This window comes from Grampus griseus, assembly GCF_964374135.1.
Source record: "Grampus griseus genome assembly, chromosome: 5".
Taxonomy (NCBI): Eukaryota; Metazoa; Chordata; class Mammalia; order Artiodactyla; family Delphinidae; genus Grampus; species Grampus griseus.
Genome location: NC_138998.1, coordinates 20,344,619 through 20,369,189, shown reverse-complemented (window position 1 = coordinate 20,369,189; position 24,571 = coordinate 20,344,619). Strand labels below are relative to the sequence as shown.

The following is a 24,571-nucleotide window of genomic DNA, read 5'->3' as shown; positions in this document are numbered from 1 at the left end:
GCTAGGGGACATGTCTGAAAGATGGAGTCTTGTGAGTAATAATAACAACAACCTTAACAGCAAGCACTTAACGGGTAATTCTAGATGGTTTCAAGGATTATCGTGTTTCTTGCTCAAGACAAACTTGTGGAGATGATGCTTGGAAATTCTCTTTTAGCAGATGAGGAAACTGGAGCACAGGGAGGTTTCATCCCTCATCCAGGGGCACAGGGCCACAGGTGGACAAGCCCAGCCAATCTTCCCATCACACCCGCACTTTCTACCTAGTGCTCGCTTTCGAAGAAGCCAGTGGAAGGGCTCACTGGAAATCATTAGCAGGCTAAGGCGCCCCCAAACTGCCCTCCGGGCTGCCACTGCAAGATAGGAGGTGAGTAACTTCTTCAAAGGACATTTGAGGTGTTCTCTGGGGTGAGCTAGCCATGGGCACTCAGGCGAGAGTGACTTCACCCCTCTGCCAAAGGTCACACCATTCAACTTTCTGCCAAAAATAACTTTTCGAAGGGAGCCCGAGAACTCTTAGGGGCAGCAGCGCGCAGGTGTCCCAGCGCACTTCCCCTTTCCTCTCCTCATCCCGTGATTCCTCGGCTCGAACTCGAACTTGGGAGGTTCCCAGGGCAGCGGCCCTCTCGGCTCTCGGGGATGGTTGGGCCACGACTCCCCGGTGCCCCTGCGGCACAGTGCGGTCCCAGGCGGGGTGCGAAGGCGCAGCTGGAGGCGCGGACGTTTCCTCTGGCAGACGTTTCCTGGGGCGGCCGTGCGGACGGGAGACAGCGGGATCAGGCGACGAGCCTAGAAGAGCCCTGGCCCGGGGTGCCCGGGGCCCTTCTCATCCCCACCTGCTCCTACCACAAGGATTCCGTCAGTGAAAGGGCTTTCCTGAATGCGCTCTCCCACAGAGGCCGGGCGGGGGAACCCAAACAGCAAGAGAGGCTCCTCTAACTGGTCCCGGACCCGGAGGAGCGGGACCCTTCGGCGAGAGGGACGGGAGGGGGCGCTCATCCCAGGACTAATGGCCAAGGACCTCCTCCCTCGCGGCGCCCAGCGACTCGGACGTGTCGCGGCGGTTCCAGTGGCCGTCCCCTCGGGGCCGCTCTTTTCACACCCGCGCGTCGCCCTGGCACCTTTGCGCGCTGAGGTCCCTCCCGCAACCTTCTCTGCAGGCCTGCCGCCCTTGCCCTACAAGCTGGTTCTCCCAGGTGTTCTCGAAGGGAACCTAGCATCCAGACCCCAAGAGCCGTCGTCTTCCCGCTCAGAGCATCCCAAGCCCCAGCCAGGCCCTGGAGACCCAACTTCTCCCTCTTCCGGCCAGGCGGATGCGGCGCCTGCGCAGTAGGAGCAAGGGAGCCCGGCACGCGAGTGCCGGGAGGCTCAGTGACCACAAGGGAGGGTGCAGCAGGGCTCTGGTGGTTCAGGTGCTTCTGATACGTCTGAAATAATTTCTCCAGTGGCCGGGCTGGATAAGAGAGCTTCTGCATCAGATGCTAAAACTCACTGACGAGCCCAGTCTCCCAATCGGGGCTCAGAGAAGAGTCCTGTGGGCTGGAGCCACACAGTCTTAGGACTTGGCTCTTCGCAGCTCTCTGAAGGGAGTAGGGAGTCGAGAGGTCTGAGCATCCGCTACTCCCAGAGAGACGAGCGTCCAGCTGGGAAGACTCCTGCGGGCAACTGTGCCCAAGGTACCCCATTAGGGCTTAGGGAAGGCTTGGAGCCAACCCGCCCTTTCTTTTTCTTTGTTTTATTCCCGCCAGCTACCAGACATCTCTCTGGGAAGTCAGAGGTGGTTTGCGAGAGGGGGCGCGGTGCCGCGGAAGGCAGCCTTTCTCGGAAGACACTGCGAGCATGGCTTTACATTCTTCTCTTCCGCAATGGAAACCGGTTAATGAGTGCCAGTGTCATTGGGGTGAAATTGGGATCGAGGGAAGTCTTCCCTACGAAGGCTGCTTAGGTGGGTCCCTGTGTTTTTGTTGCCCCAAACAACTAGGCTTTAGAGTTGTCTCTGCGAAGCCCCGAGGGAAGGCAGGGAAGAAGACGGGATGCTGTGGAAGGGCCCCAAATCTCTCCCAAGATGATGAAGCAGTAACAGGACACTCGGATTCGAAAGGGGAAGGGGAACATCACATCGTTTATTTCCAAAGAAAATAGCAAAACGGAGCTCCATGTACACAAAAGCCTTTGAAGGGAAAAGGAATCACAGATTTTAATTCATTTGTACATATTTACAGCAAGATTAAACCACAGCTTTCAACTATGTTTTCATTCAACAATCACTTTCAGTAAAATACATAACAACTTTTTTTTTCTTTCAAGTTAGTTCATAATTTAAGGATGCTAAGGGGACAGGTGATAAATCACAAACAGTGTGGCTAGAGAGGGTACCAAATAGTATAAGATTTCAGTCAGGCTTTCTTGGGTGTGTGAATTATGATTACAAGACATTTGCCCGTCCGTATAATTCACATTCATTGCAATCATTACATTGTCCCATAAATTAGCAATATAAACAAACATATGGGGACCTCAAGTAAACAAATAAAAATCAGTATAAGAGACAACATTTTGTAGCAACTATAATAACAGCATGGGTTACAGCTTGGGGAAACTTCTTTACAAATCATTTAGTCAGCACACACGGGGTGGGGAGGCTGGAACATCCTTGTTTATTTAAACCACCTTTAAAACTACATCAGAAGGTTTGGGGAAAGCTGGACGGGTGAAAGTTTCTTTCTTGGGCACAATATGAAATTTAGAACTGCACATGTGGATGGGAGGGGGGCGTTTGCATGCACTTTGGGGTCGTGGACCTTCTGAACTCCAAATGCCAAGATTCTGAAGAAAACAGGAAATTATAAAAATGTCTCTCTCCCTCAAGCCACTCTCCTTTCTATTAATGGCAGAAAGCGCTTGCTGATTGCTGCTAGTGGGAAGAAACACACAATGGGTCTATTTTTAGCAGAGATTGTCTTCGAAGGAGCAGGAAATAGTAACAATTGCTTAGCTGCAGCCTTGGTTCCAAGGATTTGGAGCAAGAATATTGGGAACTTGAGGGGTCTCTAGGTGACCTGACTTGGGCTAATTGAGTGCAGACCAGAGAAGAGAGAAGCAGACATACAGTGTAGGCTTAGGGTGTATACCCTCTGCCTGCGCTGTCTCTGCATTCTTTCCCTCCTGTCCCAGAGCCTGGGCAAAGGGCCCCTCAACATCTGCACACCTCCACAGGCTCTGGACCTGATGTCTCTGCATTGCTTTTGTTTTTCCCTTAGCAGGACTTGGCCCTAAGTTATCAGTTAGTGTAATGTGCATGTATTTTTTAAAAAAAGTTAGATTTTATCTCTTTAGAAACGGTTTGAAACTAACGGGGCAGAGAGAGTTTGACAGAGAGGAGAACAAATCGCTGACAAAGAACCTTTTACGTTTCATCAGCGTTGTTAGGACGACAAGCAGGAATGTCTCAGATAATAACTCCCACTTCAAAGATTTCTCAGCTCAATAGAAAGCGGACCATCCTTTTTATTCAACCACAAGGACTGGCACTAAAGAAGACTCCACTGTTTGATTTTTTTTCCACCGTGTTTATTTTTCCCCTATTCACTGGGGTACTTGGATAAAATAAACAACAAGACAATTAAGGGAACATGGACTTCTAACTTTCCTGCCATCTTCCCTATCCCCTTGGCCTTGGGCTCTGGAGTCTGTGCCCAGGGCCAGAGCAGGCCTGAGGGGTACCATACACCCCACCCTGCGGAGAAACGAGTTTGGGGGTCTGTGAGAAACTTCCGGGATAGAGGGGCAGAATGGGCTGGACTGGGGGCCAGAGTGAAAATGTCCCAAAGGCACAGTCTGAACTCCCCAGACTCATCCAGGGTGGCTCCTTTCCTTCCCCCAAGTCCCATTGAAATTCAGGCCTCCAACACGCTCAAGATGCTGAGAGGCACTTGGCACAAAACCGAGCCGGGGATGCTCATTTGTTAAGCTTCCGAGCTCGTCCTAAAGTTATTTACTTCTGACCCTGGAGCCTCTTTGGGGCGCAGTCAAGATGCACGAGTCTGTCTCCTCCCTTTCCTGAAAGCTTCCCTGCTGCCAAAGCGCCCCTTCCCCGCCCCCATTGGAGTGCCAGGTGAACCCCTAAACGCTGGCGAGGCAGGTCCTAAGGAGGAAGTATATACTGGAGAGCACAGTGACAGTATTAAATGGCGTGAAAGCAAAGGTCAGCGCAAATGTATCTTAATAGAGTGTCTGCAGTGAAGTGTGCCGCCTTTGAAGCGGCCGCTCCCCGCGCGCATTTCCATGGCGAGCCTAACGCGGCATGCTGATGCACCGTCAAACTCACACTTTCAACCCCAAAACCCGACTCTTTGAACAACCCGAGCTTGATTAGACCTTTCTCCTTTTCTTTCCCCTCTTACAAACCATTTCCTCGCCTTTAGAAACTCGCCATCAAACCCAAATGCGCCCTCTGATCACCGCAGAAAGCAGAAACAAAGGGAGCTGAGCGGCGATTCAAGCGGCCCTTTTCTTCCCTCACATTATTATCCATTTTTATTATGATCGGGAACAAGTGCCCATTCGCGTGGGTTTTGTTTACCGGAAATTAAATGAAAATGATTTAGTCCGCGTCAAACAAAAATATATACTTGTATACACAAGAAAAAAGGCCTGTTAGACGTAAATATTATGTCCTTAATGAAAAGCCTGGACGGGCTCCAGGCTCGGCCTTTCAGGATTTCAGTGCGACTTGCCCATTGCCATAGAAATCCTAACTTACCATGAAGATGCACCGTGGCGAAGAAACATTGCTTTGTGCGCGGGCCCTTTGATGTCGCAGGCGCAAGATGCGGGCGCTCAGCTGCGCAGGGCGAGATTACCTTGCGAGCAACGCGGTGGACATCTGTAACAAGCAAATGAAAAATTAAAGGCGATTAGTGACCGACTATGCATTTTTATTTTATTTCATTATTTTGGATGGGGGTGGGGGGTAAAATGGGGCCTAGAAATAGAAGAGAAAGAAAGGAGTCCTGTTTGGAGAGGGGGAAATTTTTTAACATCTTCAGAAGCAAGTTCCCCAGATGCCCTCTGCACCTTGGCGGTGGGGCGGGTGTTTCCCGATGGGAAAGAGTTGTTTGCTGCCGACCGTGGGCCCTTGGCTAGGAGACCTCTGGGCCCTATTGTAGTGGCGGCGAGGCGGGAAGGGGATTGCAGACACCCTTCCACAAGGACGGATTCACTAAGGATGTATTTGGAAGATTCTGGTTTTTATTAGGAGTAATGAAAACAGTCCCTCTCCAGTTAGGACGTTATTTATCTGATGGAAGTGTGCGGCCACGGGGCAGGAGTGAGAATCTTCGAATGGTGTCTGAAGAGGAAAGAACAGAAGAAAATCCAGCAGAGTGGCAGAATCAGGGTTTGTTTGCTGGGCTCAGCTTTTTAAATAGAGCTCTTTGGGGGCTCCCCCTAGGTAGGAGTACCACACCCCTACTTATCTCCAAATTCTTAGGGGAGTGGGATGGGTCTACCAAAACTTTTTTCCCCTCCGTTTTATTCACGTTCCCCCCCCCCTGCACCCCAAATCTTAGCAAGAATTTGAAGCAGCACCATCCTCCCTGCAGAGGGTGACAGACTGGGAACCAGGCCCTGATTTTTTTCCCCCCTTGGCAACAACTGCACAGATTTTTTCTCTTCCCTGCCCCCAACATCTGGTTCCTTTTCAGGGGATTTGGTACCCAGCATATCACATACACATTCAATCTAGACCCATTGGGTGTTTGCCTTTAAAACATTTATTATTGCAGTTCATCTCTTGTTCCCCTCTCCCCCCCCCCCCCGCCTTTTTAAAATTTAAAACTAAGACCAACATGGTGCGATTTTTGACAAAGACCATCACAGAATTGACGTGATTCATCCAGACACTGTAGCCTAAGCTGGATCCCTTTGCTGTGGAGGTCTGGCCTCAGTGACGTCATTGGCCCATTCTGCACCCCCAATGCCAAGCACCCAAAAGATTCCACAGGCAGCTCCTCAACAATTGTGGGGTGTGAGGAGAGGGTGATTGTTCTCAGGAGGCCTCAGAGCATTGAATCTTAAAGCCCCTTTACCGCTCTTTTGTCTGTAATTCGGGTTGTTTGGACTCCCCTCTTACCCCCAGTATATAATGCATACAGAGCAGACAGACAGGCAGACAGATGTCTCTGTGTGCTTGGGCCAGTCTCTGGGGGAGGGGCATAAAATCCCTAGGGAAGATGCTGAACCTCCCCCCCTCTTCCCTAGCATCTCCTTTATTGAAGCGGTTGGAAAATTTTGCATCTGGGATTTAAATAGCTGGGGGAGGGGAAGTGTAGGGAGGCAAAAGAGGAAGGAAAGAGGACGGAAGACAACGGCTCAGGAATTCCCTCTGCCACCTTCCCGCCACAGGAACTTCCGAGGAGGCTCCGACTGGGAGCTGGGAACGGAGTAGTTGTGGCTATCCGGGAGGCCCAGGCCTCGAGGAAAACATTTCCCATTCTGTGAACCACACAAGGACTTTGCGGTGTTACTTTTGCCGACTGCAGTGGCCAAGATTGCACAGAAACTCTAATATGTTTTCTTGTTTACCTTCTGCCTGTCTCTTTCTCTGTTTTCTTTATCCCAACCCTGGTTTCAAGCTACCCAGTCATGAGGGCGTCTGGGGGGGGTGCTGGATGTGACTGTAGAATCCATATGGGTACCATATTGATATTTTAAGACAATGGACATTATAGCAGCATATTCATTGAGCTCTAACAACTATTAGTGGTGACCTTCCTCCCTTCCTGCCTTCCCTGCTTCCTTCCTCCCTCTCTCTTCAAGCCTCAATAACCCGGCCTAGACCTGGCAGTCAGGGTACGCGGAAGCAGCAACCGCAACAGCAAGCCTGGTACCGAAGGCGGCGGCGGCGGTGGCGGGGCCAGGTGGCCGCGCGGGGCTTGGGGGCGCTGCGGGGGCAGCGGGGGCGGGGCCCGCGCCCTGACACACGTACCATTCGCTCAGGTCGGCGCTACGCGCCGCCACCGCCGCCGAGGAGGCCACCGGGGGCTCGCGGCCGAAGTCCGACGAGGGCGACACGAGGGCAGACGGTGTGGCCGAGTCGTAGCCAGAGCTGGGCGGTGGCGGCGAGCGCCCGTGCACCTTCATGTGCTTACGCAGCGAGCTGGGGTGCGTGTAGCACTTGTCGCAGCCGCGCACTTTGCACGTGTAGGGCTTGTCACTCGTGTGCACGTGCGAGTGCTTCTTGCGGTCGCTGCTGTTGGCGAAGCGCCGCTCGCAGCCCTCGAACTCGCACCTGAAGGGCTTCTCCCCTGGTGGAGGCAACGCAGAGACATTAGTGCGCGTGGGCTGTGGCCCCGGCTCGGCCTCACTACCCTACCCCAATTTCTCTGCCATTTTTGGGAAGAGAGCCACCAAAAAATTCAGAAACCTCTTTCCCCGGCGCCGCAAGCCCGGCACCCCCTTTCCCCGCTCAGAGCGCGCCCCCTGAGCTCCCTCCTGCACGCCTCCCCCCCTCCCCTTCTCCCGCCGGGACCTGGGGGGAGGGGACGGAGCAGGAGAAACAAAGACTCCATCTTAGTCGAGTTTCCTTCCTGGAAAATCCTGATCCACTCCGGTTGTTTTCCTCCAGATTTTCTCCACCTGGAGCCAGAAGCACCTTTGCCCGGAGAATAGAGTTGACTGAGGAGCTCGCATCTGCTCAAAATTGCTGTTCCAGCCAAATGCCTTTGCTCCCCACTCCCCGCCCAGCGGTCCACCCCAAACACATCCTGGCCCAAATTGTTTCTTAAAGTAGGTTTTGTGCAAACGCCAAAGCGATGGAATAATATCAGGATGCGCAGCCGATGCACACGGCATGTGCATGGTGTGCATTCGTGCTGCAGGGAAAGGTACTCTGGGCAATTCACTTCAGACGCGATTTTTACGGGGACTAGAGCCCCCTCCCCCTTCCCCTCTACCCCCTGAGGGCAAACATTTAGTAGCATTCTTCAAATCTTGCCTAAACCGTCCGGGATCCCTCCAGATACTCGCGCCGGCAATAATATTTTATTACGCTGCTCCAGCGGCTTCCCGGAGACTCCGCCGCGGAGAGCCGGCTCTCCCAGTCCGAACTGACTGTGAGAGGCCGAGCGGCCTCCCTAGACCACCCATGGCCCACGGTCCGGTCTCCCCAGCCTGAGCCGAGAAACGGGCAAGGCAGGTTCTGCCCGGGCCAAGCGGGATCCGGGGCCATTCCCGCGATCGCACCCGTGGTCGCGGTGGCTTCAGGATGAGCGCAGCTGCTGCGATCAGGCGAGGCCTGGCTCCGCGGACCGGAGGGCAAGCGGGCAGCCGGGGTAGGCCCGGGAGGGGCTCTGATCAGTGGTGTGATGCCCTGTAGAGCCGCGGGAAGGCGCGAGCGCGCGCTAGGGTGGCAATATTGGCCGAGGACAGAGTCCCAAGCCGGGAGCTCACCGCCGGCTGGATTTGCTAGCGTGTGGGGGAGGAAAGGACCCCAAGAACCCGGAAGCCCAGGTTCCTCTGGAGCTGCAGATGCTAAAGGAAGGAGAGAAAGAAATGTCCGGGTGCTGCAACAAATGGATGCTACCGGGCGCCCTGGGTTGAGGGAGAGACTACCAAGCGTCTGGCTAAGGAGGGAGAGATGCCCGGCTGGTGGAATGTTGCCTTTGGGGTTGCTTCTCCCGCCGCTTCCAGGAAAGATGGGTGCTTTGGGGCAGGTTTGAATAAACAAAGGCCCTACTCCCGAGTCCTCTTGAGGCTTAGGCAGATCCAGAGGTTTGCGCACAACCCTCGCCTCCGCACGGCAGCGGGTTAGAGCCCAGGGCTCCTGCACTGCGCGGCCGCTGCGTCCTCCCGCTGCAGGAGTATTGTTAGTACAGTGGAACACTGGACAGTGCTGGCATCTGCCGTTTCTCGGCACACCGGTACAGTTTTATTTAGAAAGATGCACAATAAACCCTATGTCCCTATGTGCCCCTCGTTTTCTCCCCTCTGATCCCTGTTAGCATCTGCAAAACTAAAACTTTTCTTCCTCCCTTCCTTCTTTTCTTTCTAAAATCACTTACAAGAATCATGTAATTCAGGACCTGCAAAAGAAATCAAGATCTGCTAAGACAACAGAGGAGAAATAGAATTTGAGGTTGATTGCCACCCCCAACTATTCCCCCGCACACACACACACATATCCCATCTTGTGACCGCCTTGTTGGACATTCATGTAAAACAGAAACAATGATTTCGTTCCAGACGAGGTACTGAGGCGAAAAAAGCAGGGCACTGAAGGTGATACGGGCAGCCTGGAAGTTCCAAGGCCCCTGGGAGGCCAGGTGAGGCCGCGCCCCCGCGCCCTCCCGGCCTCTCCCCAGCAGCGGGAGGAGCCCCGGACTCCTCGCCTAACTCTGCGCACCCCCCGCCCCACCCAACACGCAGCCTCCCGCCCTCTCCCTCCCACCAGATCTGGGCGCTGAGCCCTAGGTGGGTGGGTGGATGGATGTGGAGAAGCAGGGTTGGGCCGGGACCCCGCAGCCCGCCCTGAGTAGCCTGGGCCTGAGGCTGAGTCCTAAAAGGCCCGGAGTTTCCTTCTAGAGCCTCAGCAGCGCGAGAGGCCCCTGACCCGGCCCGGCGCCAGGCCCGCCCGACAAAGTTGGCAGTGGCGGGGCGGTTCGACTCGCGCCATTTTCTCGCACTTGTGGCTGGGCAGGGCTGTGCGAGCATTCCGCCCCGGCGCGGTCTCTCCTCTGCCTCGGATCCCAGCCCTACCTCCCTCTACCGACTGCCTGGGAGAGTGGGGTGAGCCCGCAACACAGGGGTCCCGGGAAAGGCGGCAGGCCCGCGTCTCCCTCGCGGCGGCACCATTGTTCCGGGATTTCTGTGACCGCCGCAAAGCGAAAGCTTTCGGAGTGGGATCCGAGCCGCTGCCCCCGAAGCCAGGCCTGGGATTCAGATCCCGGAAAATCTCAACTCCTGAGAAAGCAGCCTATTCGCCGCTTCCGCGACTCGAGGAAATGAAACGCCATTAATATTTGAAAAGGCAATTATTTTCCTGTTGAATCGAGAACCGTCTTCATGAATAATTTGTAGTGAGGTCTATTGCCATTTGAGAAACATTTTGTTGTTGTTGTTTTCTCCTCTTTTCATTACTTAGGAGGAGGGTTTGAGGGAAACGCCCAAGCAGGAGAGGCTCTGTAGATTTTTGTTTTTTAAACTCCGGTGATAATGAATCAGGACTGCCAGTGGAAAGGGAAAGGATGCACTTAGAATTCTGTTCTGAATAGACGCAAACCTGAGCCAGCTCGGGCGCACTGAACTTGATTCTCTGCTGTAGGTCGATTGCACTGAGAATTTAACCATTTTCTGCTTCACGGACTTCAAACAGTAGGCCGGCAAAGAGCAGTAAAAGTTTGTTTAAAACCCCCGTCATTAAAAATGAGTTCCTACTCTGGCTCAGGACTTCTAGTCTACCTTCGTGGTGCGGGCCGCCAGCTCAATGAATAGGGAGCCTGAGTCGGAGATCTGGGTCTCACTTCTCTCCTTCTTCCCCTGGATAAAAATCAGAGGGAGGGAGGAGTGGGGGGACAAATGCTTGCGAGAGGTTGTGGGGGGAGGAATCCTGGAAACAGCTCAGAAAAACTATACATTTCCGAAATAAAGTAGGAGACTTAAAAGTGGACTTTAATCTGGCCTCCGAGTGTGCCAATGTCCTAGCCAGGGACCTTCCCCAAGACAGAAGGGTTCGGGGGGAGAAGGTGGGATTTAGCAAGCTTCTTTCCCGGGTAGTGCCAACCTGGGTGAGTTCTTTGACTCTAATAATTGAGGATGTTTTCACCAAGAATAGACGTGCGTAAGGCAGAGTGCCAGGGAGTAGAAGTGGGGCACCAAGCTGGAACTTATTTCATCCCCTCTGTCTCCCCCATCGGTCCCCTTCTCCCGCACCCAAAATGGAGGAGGGGAGACGTTGACTTCTTAAACTTTGAGGAAGCCAGGGCAAGAAAACCCTAGCTAAGAAGAATACAAACATCGGGCTGCTAAACTAATTAATGTAACTTCACAGGCTGTTCTGGGAAGTGTGAAAACTTTCTCCTTGCAATTGCATCAATTAGAGATGTTTCTGGCCAGAGGAGTTCAACTTTGCAGGCTTTTGAGAGGGCGCCTTTTCTTTCTGTTAACTAGAAGTAACAGATGTGGTTGACACATGTCCCCATTTCACTTAACAGCGCAGTAAATGACATTTAAGGTGAATGAGTCTCCTTGGGTCTCTGCTAAAGCAAAAGGGAGGGTTTGTGAAACGTCCCGAGTGTGGGTCACCAAGGCTCCAAAACCGGGGCAAAATTAGCCCACGAGACCCTCAAATCCTAGAGAAGTCACTAAGGGCCTGGTGCGCTCTCCATTCAGGTGGCAGTCAGGTTGTCAGGCTGACTATTGGAAGAGTGTGCCTCACACAATTCCAAAGGGACAGGGAAAAATTAAATTGTTCCTATGTCTTTACAACTTTGAGGAACAGTGCCCTTTAAAATACCTTAAAATCAAACTCCGTAAGCAGGGACCACACATTTGCACACACAGAAACCCGAGCATCCCCTTCCCAACCCCCAGAGCAGAAACCTCATACTATCCTTCCCACACACAGCCTCAGGAAACTTCTGTGATTCTAATTGAAGGGCATAATTAATATTTTATGAACTTGGATCATGGAAACACCAAAATATCCCCCCTCCCCGCCCAGGTGGAACTTGAGGAAATCCAGCTCCGAGGGCCCAGAAGAGGCCCCCTGCCTCCCCAGAGGGTCCGAACGAGACAGACAGTGGCGAATACTGACCTGTGTGAGTTCTTTTGTGTATTTTGAGATTTTCTGATCTAGCAAAGACTTTGCCACACCCCGGGAAAGGACAAGGGAAGGGCTTCTCGCCCGTGTGCACGCGGATGTGATTTACAAGTTTGTATTTGGCTTTAAAGGGCTTGCCCTGGCGCGGACACTCCTCCCAGAAGCAGATGTGGTTACTCTGCTCAGGGCCTCCGACGTGCTCCACGGTGACGTGCGTGACCAGCTCGTGCATGGTGCTGAAAGTTTTGGAGCAGAGGCGCGGGGGTGCGGGGCCGTCGGCCGCCAGCCACTTGCAGATGAGCTCCTGTTTGATGGGCTGGCGCATGTAGCGGAAGAAGGCGCCGGGACCGTGGGGTGCGGCGAGGTTCATGGTCAGGTTCATGCCCCCGTAGTTGTGCAGGGCTGCGGCAGCTGCCAGGGCGTCGCTGCGGGCCACAGGTCCCGGCGGGAAGGGTTCGGGCCGTGCGTACATGTCTCCGGGGAGCCCCAGACGCAGGAGTCCGTTCAAAGTGCAGCTAGGGGAGGCCTGGGGAGGCTGCTCGTGAAAGCCCGGTAACACCGAGGGGCTGGAGGCGGCAGCGAGCTGGGGGCCATGGTGTCCGGAGCTGCTACCTGTTGTTGAGACAAATAGCGCGAGTGAGAACGGGTGGCGAGGGCTGAGCGTCCTACCCGGCCCCAGCCCAGCCACACCACGGCCTCGGCGGTCAACGCCGGCACCGAAAGCCAGACTGCGGCGGCTGCGATCCGGGCGGACAACGCGAGGCCAAGCGCCTCCACCGCGGTCCGGCTGGGCGGCTGTTCGGTAGAGCCCCCTGTCGCTTCATGAGCAGGAGAGTGATGGTGGCGGCGGGGTGGGTGGAAGGGGTAGTGGGGTGCGCAATGCTGAGGCTGTGGGTTGCTGGGTGCCCCTGGGCTCTGCTCCAAAGGGGTCCGACTGGCGCTCCGAGCGCGCTTTGGCGGCCAACTCCCCAAGGCCCTCGGGGCCGCGGCGCCCTGCGGGGGAGTGGAGGTGGGGGAAGTGGTGATGTTGTAGGTGGTGGTGGTGCCCAAGAGCCCCGGCCATATATACGAATTTCAGCGCCCAGCTCGGCTGGGAGAGGGAGGCCTGCTGCATCCCGGCCGGGACTCCCCGGAGCTCCTTAGGTCGGGGCGCTCACGCCACCGTCACCTGACGGCGGGGAGGGGAAAGAACAGCCATAGACAACTTCTGCAAAGTTCCCCCCCACCTCAAGTTTTGGGTTGTGACTTTTTTTTCTCCCTCTCTATCAGTCTTTAATGCCTACTTGAAATCCTGTACACTACAGAGGCAGCAGCGGGGCGCGTGAGATAGTGAATAGAGATTCGGGGCCGTGGCCCGGGCCCGCCGAGAGGAACAATCGCCTAAGTCGCCCATTGGCCCGCGTCCCGGTCCGACGTCAGCGATGACAGGGCCCTCTGCACGGGGACACACACACACACTCTCTCTCTCTCTCACACACACACACACACACACACACAGTCACAACTGCTCCCGTTCCCCTCCCCACCCCCCAGCTCGCTCTTCTACTGCTCATGCGCTCTGACCCGGGCGCGGATTCTTTTCTCTACTCGTGAGCCCCCTCCCCCTTCTCTCCCCGAAAGCTGGGCAGATCTGCTCTGCCTCGCCGCTCTTGGAAGTGAGCGGGGCTGGGTTATGCCTCCATTCCCCACGGCTTTGGGGAGGGGGCGTTGCGCTGCACGTAAAGTCCTTCCAGGCAGACCGGACCCCCCAGCCCTGCTGGGGCCGATGGACAGCACCCGGAGCGCGGGGACTGCGGCCTGCTTCGGCAGCTTGTCCCGGGAGTCGGGAGGAGGCGAGGGCCGGGATCCAGGGAGGAAAGGCGGCTGCAGACTAGGAGGCCGGGAGCGGGGGCGATCCTAGGCTAACAGCCCTTGCGCCTAATTTTGTTTTCTCGCTTTTCCAAATTTTCTCGCGTCGCTCAGCTTTCTCGCTCTCGTTCTTTCTCTAGCTCTCGCTCTCAGTTCCACGAAACCCCTGAGCACACTTCGCCTTCCTACTTGGATCCTTTCTTCTCCCCTCCCCCTCTGTCTTTTCCCCACTCCATTCTTCCCACTTAGCCTTGCCGGCCCCTCCTCCCGGGCGCCTGGAGCGCCCAGAGACGGGCGGACCCAAGAATCTGGCCCTGAGCCGAGCCCCAGGACTGGGCCGGAGACGGTGATAACCTGGGAGAGGCTAGCTTCGAACCCACGCCGCCCTCCCAAGAGGGCCTAAGAATCCTTCCCGCCGTAAATCACACCGACCAGCGGGCGACGGGCCAAAGAAATAAAGGCGAGGGGAGCGCAGCGAGGCGGAGCGGGTCCTGTCCCCAGGTCTCTCTCCCACTATCAAATTGCGGTCCTGAGCTCTGTACTCTGCCGCCGGGCGGAGCCTTTGGAAAAGGGAACTTAAGAATCGTTTCCACTTTGAGCTCCCTCTGGCCACTTGTTGCCCGCGGCCGGAGTCTCTGTCTCTACTCGCTTGCCTAGAGCCGAGGCCACGTTTCCCGGCCCAGGCTGTGAGCGCGACCTCGGGCCACGGCCTCCTCTCGCGGGATGCCCTCCCGGGCTGCGGGTTCCTCTGTCTTGGGGTGGGGATCGGCCGGTGGAAGAAACCTTCAGTTCTGGACCAGCCGAGTGTGGCATAAACAGGGGGGGAGTGTCCTTTGTTTGTGCCGACCGGCTAGGGCCGGCTGCATCGCCCGGCGATTTAAAGTGCTGCTGGCCCTCAAGCCTGCGTTGCACTCAGTAGCCGAAAATGCCAACCTAAGTTCTCTCGGGGCTCCCCGGCAGCCATAGAAAGTGCCCTCAAAGCAATGAAAGACTTGGGTTTTTAAGAGAAGTTTGAAGGATTGAGTAAAAGACCCCACTCCCCTAGCAGAGGTGAGAAGTTTGGACAGATTACGAGGAACTCTGATGAAGTTGATTGAGCTGCCCCAGCCACCTCCAGCACCAAGAACTATTCTTAAACATTTCCTGGTCAGTAAATAACGGTTTCTTTTAAATTTTTAAAAATAATTAACTTATTTATAATGGTTGGCAGATTCTTTGAGCCTTTCTTCATTTAATGCATTGTTCCTGGCTCAGTGCCGCAATTTAGCGAGGGATTAACTTCCACAACAATTTTCCTCGGCTTTGACAAGTCCAGGTCTTTTTGCTCCTCCGGCCGGAAGAGCTTAAGCAAGCTACCAATAGATGCTGAGTTAGCATTAAAAAAAAAAAAAAAAAGTTGAAGGAGAGCATTTGACAGCTGAAGCCCTTCTGCTCTGGAAACCAAGGGCTTCCACACAGCAGTGTTGAGACTAGACTTGGAGGATTTGTCTCCTTTCTTGGCTTTCACCCTCTCCCACACTCTCGCTTTCTGCGGTTTATCCCTTTTGCCCACAGGTGCCTCCTCTGTTTTCCTGCCCTGTTTTCCCTTCCTCAGAGCGCTGGTTTCAAGGCTTCTCACCACGCAGGTGTCTTTTGAATGATACAGTTGTCTGGGCAAACCCATGAAGGGTTCTGAAAACAACAAAGACCAAAACAAAAAAACAAACCAGCATATTCCTCTTTGGGACCCCTTGCCCAGCACTTTCTCCTAACCATTCATCAACACAGAACTTAGTCAGCTCCTCCAGCAGCATTGAGGCCTAAGTGCGGGGGCACTGATGCAGTAGTCCAACAGTGAAAATATTTTCTTTCCCATCCGAAAGCTGGCAATCTACAACCTACTGTTCAGGACGTTTGTCAAACTAACCATCTAATTTGGCTTCCATGAAAACTCTGATTTGCACAAAAACGAACCCCTTAATATATACACCGTGACCACACCCGCATCAAAAGCTTTGAATAACAGTACAGAACAGGAGTATTCAAGTTGTTTTAGGTTGTGAACCCTTTTGGAAACCCGGTGAAGCTAGTGAACTTTAATAATCCTGTGCCTTTTGCCCACACGCATAATAGAAGAAGCTATAACATTCCATTAGAAGGTGGCGAAAATAAAGATGCGTTTTTTCCCATCCAAATTTGTGGGACCCCCCTGCCCCGAATTCTAAGCACTGACTCCACAGACTCCAGGGATAAGAAGCAGAAGTTATATACAATAGACTGTTACTGCACTACCGTCTCTCTTGATAAGTTTACCCTTGAAAAGCTTTGAACACGTGTATGGCTTTTTGTGCCAACAGTGAAAGGGCAGATACATCTGATTCAGCCAAATTCACCGACAGTAACCTGGCCCCATGGAGCTCCTTCCCAGATGCAGACTTCTTTTGAAGCACTGAAAACATCTGGACCCATCCCGGGTAGATGCTTCTTGAATAGTCAGGGGTCAGTTGACCTAAGGTCACTAAGGTTACCTAATCTTTGCAAGTGCCTTGGAGCCATGTGGTTCACACCTTGGTCGGCTGAACACAGCAACGGGACCAAGCGTTCTCCCAGAGGGACATGTCCTCAGGGACAGAGATACCATTTTACTCACTAATATTTATAAACAGGGAACTCTGGGTGATTACATAAGGGTCTTCAAGGCGTATCTCTGAAATAAGCCCCAAAGCAGTACCCAGCTAATCACAGATGACAGATGGGGCACCGATGTCAGTGAGGCATATTTTAGCTTTCAGGGCCGTTCCTTTGAGTCTTCCAGTGCCCAGGTAGCAAGGATTCCAGGTTTCATTGACTATTCATTGGGTAGGCTAAGTAGTGGTGTCCCTCAATGGTGCTCAGAATTTTTCTTTAAAAAGTTATCTCACCACACTTACCCCTAATACCAAATGTTTGGCTGAAGCATTCTATTCCTAACCATGCTGGGGGTTATAGCATTGTTGAGTCCACATTTCTGCTTGATTTGCAGAAGAAAAAAAAAAGATACATTTGCAGCTCAGAGATCTTCAGCAGAGTTTCAAGAACCACTGGGGGTTTTCATGGGGGCCTATTTGGAGCAAGTTCCACCACCAGACTCCAAACATCCCTCCAGACCTCGAAATCATGCCCTAAGAACCTTTGTTTACAATATCATAAACTAAAGTGATTTCCTAGTCCTGCTGTATAGAAATATATTTGGTGGCCCTACCATCTGTTATAGCTCCTCATATCACTGGCTTAAGTGGGGGAATGTCTGACTTCCCTTCCTCGGAAAGGAAACAATGCGGGAGATTTCAGATCAATAGCTGGGATATTTTTTGCATTTTGATCTTTTCAACAATGCTAAATGATGATTATCTTGTTGCAGCTTATGCCCAAGCCAGGATCCCAGAAGCTGAGGGCCACTGCACAAAGCCTGACCAAGCGCAAATCTTGTTGCCTGAATATTGTGCATCTAGGTCTGCAGTCACTTGTTCAATCCTTTCTTCCCTGTTTCTGGCCAGGGTACCATCCAAAACAAGGGGGCAAATCCCTTCGTAGGCTATTCACAGACAGAATTCAAGATTCCTACAGTGAGAGGTTGTCTCTAGTCTTGCGGGAGAGAAAAATAACAACTTAAGCCCCAGGAGCCTTCCGTAGGTCCATGCCCACATCGTACAGAGGAGAAGGGGTCTGTCAGGATTTTGAAGATAAAGGAAGATATTCCTCCCCTCGTCTATGGAAGTTTGGGCTTTAATCATCATTAATGGAAGTACGTATGAAAGAAAATATGCTCGGATAAAATGCTCGGATAAAATTTAATTTCCCAGCAAACCATCATTTGACAACTGATTAGGAAACATTGTTAGAGGATCCTCCAGACCAGCACTGAGGAATTAAAACAACGGAATTTACATAATAACCACATCTCTCTAGAGAATTTGCCATCAAATCATCCCAAAATAATAGAAGAGAGTCATTTCCTAAGTTGTCCATTTAACTTTTATTAAGAAGGTTGCATTTCCTACCAACAAGGGAATACCTTGGAGGCAACCATCAGCTGGTGGTGTAGTTGAAATGAGGGAAACTAGATGCCTGAAAGGGGAAACACCCAACCCTAAATCATATGCTTATTCTAAATGGAATATTAAATTAAATTCTTCACAATGAAGGTATTCCTGACAGAGCGGCTGTCAGTCACTCCCTGTTCAGACACCACATTGTGGGAACATCGTGGCTGCCACATTGCGGAAGGCTGGTGTCCCTGGTAAAGATGATGCATATCATGTAAACCCCATCACCAAGATCAAAGTCTGCTCCTTTCATGTAAGCCAATACATGTCAAACCTCATTCCAATCAAATCGTCCGGAAATGAATTCAAGATGAATATGTCATAGAATAATGTGACAGTGGAACTGCAGAAGGTCAGGGGTGGTTGTTTCAATGAGAGAGTCGTCAAATATTAATTCTAGAATGTCCAGATGAGTAGACATTGAGGGGGATTAGCTGGCTGCTGGTGGGACGTTGTGTCGCTGATTTGTGTGCAAATGTATCAAACACCAAGGTGTTGTTCTAAGTTTCATTGGAATTCAAGAAACACCCCCAAACTCACAACCAACATAACCAAAAGACCAAAAAAAAAAAAAACATACAAAAATAACTTCCTACTTAAAAAATAACTTCAGCAAACCAATATTCAAAAGAGGATATTAACTTACTTGACTCTTTCAGGGCGTTTCGGTAAAGCCGCATTCGTTTCCTCATCACCAGAGAAGTCTTGTATCTCATTTTCTGACTTTGAGCCTGTTTGGGAAGAAAAGAGAGACAGTCACTAGTTAAACGATTTCCTACATGCTCGTATGGCAAGACTGTGTGGCCTGAATGTAAGAGTGAAAGAAAGTGTTGGTCTGAAGATCTTTTCAGTGTTTTCTTTGACTATTTTCAAATTTGGAAGTGAAAGAAGAGACTTCTGCTGGGAACTACCCATATTTACTGCAAAATAATATATCCTGGTTGATAAAAAAAATATTAAAAATCATCATTTCCCAACTAGATTTTTATCCGTAACTTATTTGTGGATCTCCCTTACAGGTAGAGTTAAGCACACTTTCAGTCAGTCAGTGTTCAAACGTCTCTCACTCCAGAATTTAAACTTTTTTTATCTGAGAAGCCCCCATCATTTTCTTTAAGTTCATTAATTAATTGAGTTTAGTGAGAAGGGGGGCTGGGTGTCCTCTGGGAGGTTAGCAGGTTAAAAATTGAGTTGTAAGTGTTGGAACTGATAGGAGAGGAATTTCTTTGCAGGCGTGTAGCTCCTGTTGTGCCCAAGGTGGTGTGGAATCCCTAACCCTCGCGTGGCTTCCACCCCCTCACCCATCTGGAAGCCATCGCCGTTGGTTTTTGAAAGTGAATATAAAATTCACCGGTTTGGCGTGGGGGGAGATTATTTCTATCAATTGGTCCTGGCTGTCCACATTTTTTAGTTAAGCAGCTTAGAAATAACCCACCCCCACCCCCAAAATATTTGCATTCCTTATCAAATTCACTTTTTGGATAGAGCTATCCAGCCTTTGGTCACCTTAAAACCTTAAACTCATCTTGGGGACTTTTGCATCTGCCAGGCAAGGCTGAAGGCAGTGGAACAGCCAAACAGAGGCGATTCACCCAGCCCCAAACCTCAATCTGGCCTAGAAAGACAAACAGTCATTGAAAAGGTCTCAGGCTGGACAAACACAGCAAGCTCTCTGTCAATGAGGACGTCTGCCTGTCTTGACACTCCAGCCCACAGAACAAGCGGTTGTTTAACTTGTTGAACCACAGGCCAAATCCAAGTGGGCCTCTGCTATCTCAAAGACTTTCCAGTTCTCTATGCTCAAAGATCTCTTTCTCTCTCCCTCAACCGCCAACCCGGGCTTGAACTAGCTTAGGTATTTTCACCTTTCACTCCCCCTTCTTTTCTGGGTCCAAGCCTGAGGGGTGGGAGTAGGGGTTTAGACTCACCTTTTCTCAGAGGGTTTTATTTATTTTCGATTCTTTCTAACCAAAAGGCATCTGTCCCCAAAGGTAAGAAGCTCCTTCCCACACAAATCAGGAAAGAAAGAAAGCCCAAGTTTGCATTCCTACAGAAGGGCAGCGTGCTGGGTGTCCTTGCTCTAAAATTTCCTCATGGCAGGATGTCTGGCACAGGAAAAGTCCTGGTTGGTTGGAACTAATAGAATTTACTTTTTTGCTTCAGAGGGAAATGGGTGTGAGTTTCCCTAAAGAACTCTGTCCACACCTACAATGCTGCTCGAGCCCTCCCTATAAGAGGCCTGGGTCCCTTCTATCCCCAGGTCCTGACAGTCTTTTGTGTATTATAAACCCACAGGCATGCAAACGAATGTCTCAGAGGCTGGACTTCAGGCAACTGGGACCAACCTTAAGCTGCTCCTGTAGCAGCTCCATCACCGGCCTGTGCATGGAACCTGGGTAAATATCTTCTCCTTTGGTTCAAACTCTGACCCCACTTAGCAAGCCAGTCATCTCGCTGAAGGAGGGGTGAGAGAATCTAGGAGCAGCCCCTGGGCCCCTGGACCTGAGATCCTTGCCAACCCAGGGATATAAAAGCCCTGAAAATGTTCAGCTTGGTTTTCCCCGAAAGATTGTTCCTGACTTGTCTCCTCACACCAGCCCTGGGCACTGAATCACCGGTCAGGAGCACAACCTGGGGACTTATTGGAATCTGCCTTCTTTCCCTTGAGACAAGAAAAGGGTGCCAATGAGCTTCAGTAATTGATCGTGCTGGGGGAGAGCTATGAAAGTGGGCCAGTGGGTACAGGCAAAAGACATCATTTTTCTTTTGGGGGAACACCAAGCCTGCACATTGTGGGGTCGCCCTAACGGGCGCAGGCCTGCCCAAGGTCAGAGGTCATCTTCAGCCTGCTTCCCAAGCCAGCGACTTCAGTCCCCGAGACTTCCCCACTGCTCCACACAGATTAAGCCGCAGGAGCGCCGGCAAAGGCATGTCCGCCTCTCGGCCACAGCTCGGCCGGCGGGGCGGGTGCGGAGCAGGGGCCCTGCAGGCTGTCTGGGAGCTCCCTGGCTAAAGGCAAAACGGCTCCAGCCTCTTCCCGTGGCCTGCTGTCGCCAGCTGCACCCGGAACCTCCCTGGCTCCCCTTCATCAGGCCCTCAAATACCAGGAATTTGGGCTGTGAGGCTGGGTTGTGCGACGGCCTTTTCTCATTCTTCTGTTCCCTAGAGGGAAAAGCTGAGGTTCCTCCAGCTGGGGCCTGAAGACTGGGCGACCTCCGTGTGCCCAGAATAGAATCTGCGTTAGTGGGTTGCTTGAAAGACCAGCCTGGACATTTAACCATCCCTTTGAACACCCCCCTACAAACCGCCGGCGGCCAGACAGAGGAAGGGAACATGGTGCCTCTTCGCAGGTCGCTCTGAGGCCAATGCTGTCGGAAAAGGGGTAGAAATATGACCTTGCGATCCAAAGGGAGTTTCCTGCAGACGGTGCAGGCCAAGTTCCAGCCCCTCCAACGCCCCTTCCCCATTCCAAAGACCTTGCTGGCTCCCAGATGTCCCCATGGACCATTCATCAACCCCAAACTTTCCCTTTGGGGCAGTTCTAGCTTTGTTTCACAGCCTGACTCTGTTCCCGCCCCACTTGCCCCTAATTTCCAGGGCCTCCATGTGTCTAGGGTAGTGGCCAGAATCCCAGGTAGCTGCGGCCTTCTCCTTTGAGAGCTAGTCGTAGCCCTCGTTCGCATCCGGGAGAAAGAAAGTCAAATCCCAAACCCACAGCCCGCCGCGCGCAGAGAGCGGGTCCCAGCGGTCAGCGTCCTGAGGCAGGACCAGACTGCAAGAAGGCGAGGATGCGGGCCCCGCAGCTGACCCAGCCGGCATCCCCAGTCAGGTAGCGGTGGAGAAGCTCCATCATCTTGCTGCCAGCCGGGGTAACTTGGCTCCTTTGACCCTGGAGAGGGGAAGCCGAGTCTTTCCCTGCCATCCTTGCGGGGGCAGGACGGAGAAGCAGTCTGCAGGGGCCCCCTCCTGCGCGGGCCCAGCACTCGGGGCGAGGGAAGCTCTGGGCCACGACTCCCCTTCTTGGGCCAACGGTGGGGCACCCAGGCGATTTACAAAGAGGGGAGGGAAGGCGGGCAGGCAACAAGCTGCCCTTGGTCCGCGTGCCAGTGGGAGCCCCATTCGTCCCCCTTGCACCGCCCCCCAGAAGAAGGGATGGACTCATCTCCAGCGTAGCCTCTCGGCGGAAGGGCCCCCTCCTCCCCTCAGTGTCAGCGGGGTGGGGCCTGTACCCACGGTTGGGGGGCTACGGAGGGAGGGGGATGGGGGAAAAATCTAGCTGGGCCTCTTATCCCAGTGGGGTTTGGGTGCCTCCTACCCCGCTGCTGGGGGTACAGGTCCGGTCTGTCTGCCCCCCGGACTCACGCACTTACCCCACTCCACCTGTTGCCGGGATCGCCTCATTTCTGCACATCACTTTGAGGTGCCTGAGGGGGACCACAAAACCCTCCAAGCCTCTCTTTTGTGGTTCCAGCGAGGTGGGCATCTTTCATTTCTCCTTTTCCAGCTTTCGGGAAGCAGTTAGGGAATGTATGATGAAGCAGAAATGAGCCGTCAGGATGATATTTTAATGGCTTATATGTCACGTTGGTGCATGTGGCTTTGAACTGGAGCCGCTTGCGTTTCCTGCAGAGAGCGCCGCAAATCCCACTTGATAACTTCTACAACCCACAACTTTTTTTTTCTCACATTCACTCTTACTCTGTATATTTGGACGCGTTTCCTAAAAATACCCTCTTGTCAACGTTCCCCTTGGATATTCCACGAACAGGAGAGGAGAGGACTGACTTTTCTATTTTGAAGAATTATTTTCCCTCTCCCCCTCCCAACGGCGTCTACCCTTCTCCCCTCAGGTCCCCTCCCTTGTTTTTTTTTTTTTTTTTGAAAGGCAGGAGAGGTGGGTTCAAGATTTGTTCTCCCTGGTGAAAGCAGTACAGCCTCTAGAGAAAGCTTCTCCTTGCAGATAAGATTTTTACAACTGCAGTGGAGGCAGGATCCAAATTTCCCTTGTAGGCAGCAGGAAAGACTCTGAGTGGCTCCGATATATCTTTTTAAAAAACAAAGTATATAACAGTTTTTTTTTTAAACCACCCCTCAAGCCCCATCCCTTTGCCTTCGTTCCCCCATCCTTGTTCCACTCAAAGCTGGCAGGGAATTCGGGGGCTGCTGCACTCAGACTTGTTGCTGGGGACCGAACATTTGATATTTTTTTTCATTCTCAAATTTCTATTTCCCAGCACAACAAGCGCAAATGCTCAGCCAGTTTCCTTCAGACACCAGGAAACCATCCCAGCTAACAGAAGTCCAGTTTTGAGCAGGGAGAGCCCAGGGAAAGGGCAGCTCAGCTCGTCAGCCCCAAGCGAGAATCTAGTCGATGAAAAGACCAGAAAACCAGAAAGGAGGACAGGCCGACGCTGACCCTGCCTTCTTCCAGCCTGTGCAGCCCGAACAGGCGACTGGGCAAAAAATGTTCATTTTCATTTTCCTCTCGCCCAGGCACTGGTGAGTTTCCTAACGGGGCCGCCTGTGAAAGGATGAGTTGAGTTCTCTTTGTCTGAGAAAAGAGTTTAGGGCTGTGATTCAGCTGCAAAGAAGCCAAATGAAGTTAGAAACAAAGGGCAAATTGAAGGATTCCGACTCTTGGCTTTTTGTGTTTTCCTTACTAGAAAATAATTAGACCTAATGAATATGCAGACGCTTCAGCTAAACCCTCGGCCTGGGCTGCTGGGTTTTAAACAGAGCTGCGGAGAAATGCAACCTTCATCCCCCAACCCCCCGCATCCTCATGCATTTTTTGAAATGCATAAATGTTGCTCGCCTTAATTGATTGAGTCACAGGGATTTTTTTTCCTGCTTTTAAGTGCCATACTCCTCTACCTTTCAACAATCATTTTAATATATAGTCAATGGCTCTTTGTGGACGGGACAAAAAGCAACTACGCGCAGTTGTTGAATAGACTTTGCGCTGGGCAAAGACAGGTTAATCGAGGGCCGCATCGCGAAAACAAGCGAGTGTTGTATGTTTGCACTGAATCCAAATGTCTGCATTTTCCTAACTAAATCAAAGGGAGTGTTATTTCTTTTTCTGCTCACTCATCTGAAGGTAAGTAAATTTTCTCTGGCGATCAAAAGCCTGGTCGGCAACAAAGACCGCGCCCGCTTTTTCCACCGTCCTGGTGTGGTGAGTTACGGAATTTCAATAACTGTGACAAGGGTGACTGATTTGTGAACTAGAAAAGGTTTGAATGTCACAAAATTTACATTGGTCCTATCTATCGCAGATTTAAATACCAAAAAAAGTATTCGGGGATTTCTAGGGAGCTTTGGGCAGTCCTGAAGAACAATGGCGTGTTGGGAAATTTACAGTTTTACCTGAATGAAAGGGGCCAGGGTTGGGAACAGGAGTGCAGAGAGAGGGGTTAGTGGGGGCAGAGACGGGATACTAGGGAAAAGAGAGAAAAGAAAAGAATAACACAGGAAAGGAAAAAAATAAAAATCAGCAACACTGTTTTCAATTTGCTAAAAAAAAAAATCCCCACACAAAAACAAAAAACCCTGAACCTGGAAAGTTGGAGCTCTCATCCACCTGTGCTTATTTTTTGGGGGGAGGAGGGAGCAGGAAGTCTTATTGATTTGATAACAGTGAGAAAATCAAGGCAACCGGTTATCCTCAGAAATCACATTTCTGGTAAAGGGAAAGTGGTGTGTGCCTGTGTGCTCCCGAGATCTTAAATTATAAACAGGAGGGGGACGAAGCAAGAGGGAAGCGAACTTCAAACGGAGCAAATAACAAAAGCCTCCTTTGCTGCCCTTCAAGGCGGGGACAGGGGGAAAGAAAGAAAAG

General features: G+C 52.0%; 1 protein-coding gene across 1 annotated transcript; it reads right to left on the bottom strand.

The window, feature by feature from the left end:
- Nucleotides 1-1,488: 1,488 nt before the first annotated feature.
- Nucleotides 1,489-18,461, bottom strand: ZIC4 (Zic family member 4; the record flags this gene model as incomplete). The annotated part of the gene is made up of 5 exons (XM_082654649.1): nucleotides 18,377-18,461; nucleotides 11,813-12,430; nucleotides 6,891-7,307; nucleotides 4,763-4,885; nucleotides 1,489-1,580 (listed from the first exon to the last, which is right to left on the bottom strand). The coding sequence occupies exons 1-5, from the start codon at nucleotides 18,444-18,446 to the stop codon at nucleotides 1,489-1,491; spliced, it is 1,320 nt and encodes a 439-aa protein (XP_082510775.1). The 5' UTR covers nucleotides 18,447-18,461.
- Between the last annotated feature and the right edge of the window lie 6,110 nt (nucleotides 18,462-24,571).